General features: G+C 33.7%; 1 protein-coding gene across 1 annotated transcript; it reads right to left on the reverse strand.

The window, feature by feature from the left end:
* Positions 1 to 488: 488 nt before the first annotated feature.
* Positions 489 to 2,868, reverse strand: LOC126554744 (uncharacterized). Its single transcript, XM_050209780.1, has 5 exons — positions 2,833 to 2,868; positions 2,520 to 2,761; positions 1,704 to 2,299; positions 1,572 to 1,633; positions 489 to 1,508 (listed from the first exon to the last, which is right to left on the reverse strand). Exons 1-5 carry the CDS (start codon positions 2,866 to 2,868, stop codon positions 489 to 491), a joined length of 1,956 nt encoding a protein of 651 aa, XP_050065737.1.
* Positions 2,869 to 6,699: the final 3,831 nt, after the last annotated feature.

Genomic DNA, 6,699 nt, shown 5'->3' on the forward strand with positions numbered 1-6,699 from the left:
AAGGTTCAAAATAAATGTTTTACTAATAGTTTTTCAATATGTTATCTACAAAACTTCTTTGTAGACAATGTTCTTCACTGATCTATTAGTAGGCAACAAAATCACCAAACTATTGGGTGAGCTTACGCGTGAGCAAGCTACGCAGAACTGCCCATGTGAAAAACAGTTTTCTTGCAAATCTATTCCTGCAAATTTAAGAGTTTGGTCTTGAGACTTGTTTATAGTCATTACAAAACAGACTTTCAGAGGAAACATAGAACTCATGATCGAATAAGGATTCGTAACACATTCGGAATGTTAACGGATTGATTAAAGCGGATTTGGTACAACAGTTCCCCTTTTGCACATCCTGTTAAATTGTGGCTTATCTATATGCGATTAAAGCTTTGACTGTATATGTCACCTGGTCACAGTTTAGAACAATTAAATTCGCAACAACATAATAGGTGGTGCCAGAAGCACCGTATGATATGGAATGCCCGGTGGTTTTAATGAATTAAAAATTCAACCGGATAATTAGTTGCATCGTCCATGTTGACCGCCGTATCTATCGAAGTATATACTTTTTCTTCCCTTTCAAAAGACATCAGCAGTGTATCATTGATAGCCGCCGCTTGGTCATTTTTTGGAGTGAGTATAGCACGTCCACACAACCATTCCATAGGCTTATCATGAATATGAGCAATATCTGGATACATTTTTGGTATTAAATCCTGAACCGTAGTTACAACTGTGCACAAATTTTCTGGGATAGTTATCATTTCATCAAACGATGGATAATCACCATTTCCAATTTCAAGTAAAAGATCTGCAAATCCACCAGCAAACTTTTCCTCTCCCAAGTGTACCCTCATATTTTTTGACAGTTTGAGTACATTAATCTTAGGCCATAAAGTAGATCTTTTAAGACATGACTCGACTTCATTAGTTCTGGTCCCTTTTGGCACTACTGGTAGAGTCTGCCTAAAGTCTTCAGCCAGTAAAACCGTTACACTACCCATTAACCTTTTATTTCTCCTTATATCCTTTAAAGATCTATTTAAAGCCTCAACACCACCCTTATGCGCCATTGTAATTTCGTCCCACACTATTAATTTTGTATCTTTTAAAACTTCCGCAAAATTACTTTGTTTTGATATATTACAAAAGGGAGTGACCAAAGTTGTTAGATTAAGTGGTAATTTGAAGGTAGCATGGGCCGTTCGACCACCCTCGAGCAGTGTAGCTGCGATTCCAAAAGATACTACAGTTAAAGCAATGTCGCGAGTACTTCTAACTTTCGCTAAAATCAAATTGATTAAGAAAGTTTTTCCAGTTCCACCTGGAGCATCTAAAAAGTATATTCGACCCTCATTATTATTAACACTTGTAATAATTTGATTGTAAGCAAACTTTTGTTCGTCATTCAGAGATTCTTCATTGTTTCTTACGACGTCTTCTAAGGCTACTAAGTCATAACTTGTTTCCTTGAGATACTCTCTATTATCAAATTGTTCAGAGTTGCTTGGCTGAGGTAAGCCATATTCTTTAAGTGACTGACCACCTAATGCTTACATGGCATCTTCTATTACCGATAAGCATTTGTTCAACACTACGTCCGCTAAGTGTTCTGCATCCACAGAATCCTGTCGTTCTAATCGTATTTTAAAATTTTCAGATAGGTATTCTTTGAATTTGTCCCAAAGACATAAGGGATCTGTTACTTGGCAGAACACTAATATAATCGTTAATAGATCCCGTATCATATGCTTGCTGAGATTGGCAAAGTGCTGCCTCTTCTAGTGCTGCGTACAAATGTTCATCATCTTCAAGTAACCCTAGAGCCTTACACATGGATTTAAAAGTGGGATGTACTTGACCATTTACAGTTTTCAACGCTTCAAACGAAATCGGGCCCCGGATTTCACGGAGAAGCATACGAATTTGATAACATTCTGTATTATTCGGATGAACCGTATAAACTCTACCCAGAGCGTGCTCTCTTTTAATATCTGGCCAGCCAACAACGTTTACTCCTCTCTTCCTTCTTTGGAATTTTTTTTTGTCCGAAACGTAATATGCAGGTACTTCTGGGTAAAGCAAATTTTTTGCAAAGTCATCCACTTTACACAAATCAAAAAATGAGAGAAGGGTAGTTGTAGGAGGACTATTCACTCTGTCATGTGGGTTTTGTTCATTAAAGTAAACCCTTTGTCCATTTTCTAAATGGACAGCAAGTTGAACAACGGTAGGGAAACGCTCGTGAATTGGAAATTCAAGGATTCGCCACACGGCTTCTGATGAACTTATATATCGTCCACTTTAGTAAGTTTTTATTTCGTTATTCTCATTTTCTAAGGCAAATGAAGCCTGGTCAGAGCCCTTATTTATGTATTTGCACACATATTTTATGGACTTCACCGATTACAATATTCCACATTGACGTGAGCGTTACATGTTCTTAACAGTACTGGATTATAAGGAACTATCCAACGATTATCTATATCTACGCCTTTTATATTGACGGAAAATCCACCGACATCGGTTGAACGTCTCTTGTACTTCCGATAACCGTCATCACCAGTTTGAGTTTCCTTAATGAAATTCTTGAGTAATGTTTACTGCACGCGTTATCTTTCATACATGGTGAATTTCGATTAAAACAGCCACAGGGTCCATGAATCATATTACATTTAACGATTTCGTGAAGCTGAGGATCACGTATGGGATCGGGTATTTCAGCACAAATAACATTGACGATTTGATCCGGAGTAATGTGATGCTGAAGCCATAAAAGAATATGAATATGTGGTAGTTCATTTGCCATTCTGTTGAATACATATAGCATCTCACTTCTCCGAATATTTTACCTTTTGTCAATAAGTTCATGGTCTTTTTGACTTTTAACCGAAATACTCTTGCAATTACATCATGTCAATCATATGATCTTTGACCGGGAAGTAAGAGCTCTTTTATCTCGTCCCAGCGAGGATTACATGTTAAAGTAATAAAAAGGTCAGGACGACCGTAATGTCTAACGTAGGTCATAGCATCTTGTGTTCTTTCGTGCATGTACCTTGGCCCACCAGTAAAAATTGACGGGAGTATAACCATTTGGCCTAACTGATTAGTATCTATGTCTCGTCGTCCAATCGCATCTTTTAAATGAATATAACTATCTGCACGCAATTTGGCTTGGTTGTTTTTGATGTAATTTAGTCTTTCGGTTTCAATTTTGGCGTATTCATCTACCAAATATTGACTGAAAAGAGAACGATAATTAACTAAATAGTTGTCTTCGCCTTCTCTGACCATTATTCTATATGAGTAAAAGTTGGATGCAGAGACAGTTTTTTTAAGCGGTAACTTGGTTTTTGGATCGCGTTGTGGTATATTGATTGCATACCCATCATTCCCCCAACAAAACATTAAAGGATACTGCAGTGCGTCGTATGCTGGATGTATCTCACTGATACGGTGAAGTGAGTTACTTCGGTTTTCGAGGATGATGTCTCTTCGATCAAACTGCTGATCTACTAACACTAAAGCAACTTCACTTGCCGTTGATGCATTATACCTGCCTCTATGTTCTTCTGGTGGTTTTTTATCTGCATGTATTACAACTTTAAATGACTCTGAAGGAGATATTTTATCGATAGCACTTTTCAGATCTTATACATATATATGTCCACGATGAATTCCACTTAGATTAGCTGCTCCATCATAAAGGACTATAAAACAAAAAAAAAAATTTTTTTTATTATAACGAAATCAAATAGTCCGTGAAAAATAAAAAATATTGGAATTTTCAAAATTTTTATCTAACCATGGGTTCCGCGTAAATTCATAAGTTTTGTTTTACGTGTGACGTCACTGGTGCGCCGTCCGTCAACCACCACGCTGTTATAAATTATAATACGTATATTACTTACGGGCACGCAGCACTACCTAGTACCTACACAATAATCAATTTGAAATAATATTTATCTAAAAAAACTTTAATAAATAATAATACGTTTATTGTTACATGGATTTACACTCAAGATACATAATATATAAATTATGTTATTCTTCATTTATTAAATATAATATGTCATGATAAAAAAAGCCCCAGTTATCGATGTTTAATTAATAATAAAAATACATTTTACATATTTTATTTTCTATTATTATTTCGAAACTTAAAACTTATTTTTTACATACCTTTATAATATGATATAGTATGATAATATATCAAGAACAGAAAATTATCTTATTAAAAAAAAACTAAATTATTTACGAGAAAATCTTGAATATTTTGTTTTCCTTAAATCTTCATAGTTAGGTTTTGGTTGAGGTGCTATTGTTTGAGGTATTGGTACAGTCTCAAATTCTGTTATTGTTGGTGTTATTTCTTTCATTGTTTTTTTTATTTCTGACATAATTGTATGACGCCACTCGTCGTTACTAGGCTCATATTTCGTTTTTAAAACATATCGTCCAGCAGGTTTTGAATATACCATTTTGTCACCCAATTCTTTTTTATTTATATTATGATTATGGTCTAAAATGGCAATCATACTCCTCATGTGCATACCTTTATATTTTAAATGGATTCTTTTTGGCATATATTTTAAGCGTAAGTTATGGTATGACTCTAATCGACCAGTGTGTACGAAGTTCTTTGCATGTTCCAAATCCTTTAGTAAATCTTTCGACATAATGATTTTCTTCAAAGCATAGTATGACTCATTATCTTGATTTAACCATAATTTTGATCTAATTTCATTTGCTGTTAATTGTTCGTGTTCACATTGTTTTTTAATACCATTTTCAACCCATTCGTGCTTATTAGAAATGTGATATAATATAGAAATAAATTTATCAACTAGTATTTTTCCATTTCCTTCACATGTTTGGGAAGCCCACCAAAGATGGTTGTTTATTGAAGACTTCCATAAAAATGCATCAGGATATTTTTTTTCCAATGGTTTAAATTTCTTCATCAAGCTTTTGCTCAAATGCCATATATCAAATTCGTACGTAATATTTGGATGTTGTGTTCGGATATATTTACGAATTCCTTTGTGTCTATCAGTAAGTAACAACTCAATTTCACAATTATATACATTTTTTAACTCTGTTAGTAGTTGTTCACAAGCTTGTCTTTCTAGGTCACCTTTTATTTGGCCCTTTTGAACCAATTTAAAATCCAAAATTTTGCCAGAGTGAATATCCATTACAGAGTATGTACAGTATTTTGCACAAAATCCAGGCGAGTCGAATTGACCGTCTCCTGCCAGCCAAATAGGTAACTGAGAAGACATAATACTATTAATATTTGCATTTTTGTGTTCTTGCCATTGATGACATATAACAGGGTACACGTATTTATTGATAATTTTATCAAACACCGGACGGGTAAACATTGAAAGTTTTATAGCTGTACAAAATGCTTTGAACTGATTAAATAAAATACCAGATAATGTAAGAGCACCACCTATCAAAATATTGCCTTCCGGTCTTTTGTTAACTTTCGGCTGAGAATACCATTGTAATCTATGGCCGTTTCCACACAGTGTAGACACTGAAAGTAGCGCACCTTGAATAAAATGTTGTTTTGATGTAACTTTGCCACTACATTGGCGACAGTGTGTAAAAAGTTCTAATAGACAGTTCCAAAATACAATAAAACAAGAATCATTTTCAAAATTATTTTTTGCAGTTAATTAAAATCTATTATTTTTACTACTTGAACTATAATTAATATAAGCTTCACTATCCGAAGAACAAGATTCATCGGTGGATTCTGATGAAAAATCGAATGATAAATCGTTATTTACTTCTAAATTTGTATAAATGTCTTTCCCAATTTCACACTGTACACTCTTATCGTTTGGATTAATTTGTTCCTCTAAAATATGTGTATCTAAACTAGTGTCACTGAAATTAATACCATCGTAGTTTTCTACTAGCTTCGATTTTTCTGGTGTACTTGATGGAATCGAACTTGTAGTCCCTGTGTAATACCTTCGTTTCACCCTTAAATCACGTATACTAGGTAATAAGTCAATTGTTTCGGATCGTAAAGTGGGTATTACTCCAGAATTTAAATTTATTCTGACTTTAGTATCGGGCATCAATTTTTCTCTAAGAACATCAGATTGATTAAAGTCTTCATGTTTAAAATGTTTGGAACACAACCTAGAATTTTTGGATGGCTTAAAGTTTTTTCGTTTACAAAAATCTACCCATTTTTTGTGTCTGCTTGGTGATTTTTCACGATTTGGAAATCTGTAGAAATGTAAACGTTTCGAACTTTCATCACTTTCAGAGCATCCATAAGCCGAACAGATTGGCATTTTTAAACCTTAATTATGATAAAAATTACTTCAAGATTATTTTTACCAAAATAAATATACATAACAGCTACTGATATACATAATATCATTATAATAGTGTAATAGATTATGAATTATGATAAAATAAATTGAAATTAACAATGAATAATTTTATCTATAAAAGTAAATAGCGATCTAAAAATATATTTTATAAAACTGGCGTTACGAAAATAAACACAAATAATAATATTATAATATTAGATATCCCACAGTCAATAAGCGTTGTTGTCAGTCGTCGGCTCGTCCTCAATAACACTCGCTTCAGTGAATATTAGTGACCATCGTATTCGTATATTGTTATTGTATTCATTTGTATATTATTTAAAAGTGAACAGGAAAA

Source organism: Aphis gossypii, unplaced genomic scaffold, assembly GCF_020184175.1.
Source record: "Aphis gossypii isolate Hap1 unplaced genomic scaffold, ASM2018417v2 Contig00587, whole genome shotgun sequence".
NCBI classification, from domain to species: domain Eukaryota; kingdom Metazoa; phylum Arthropoda; class Insecta; order Hemiptera; family Aphididae; genus Aphis; species Aphis gossypii.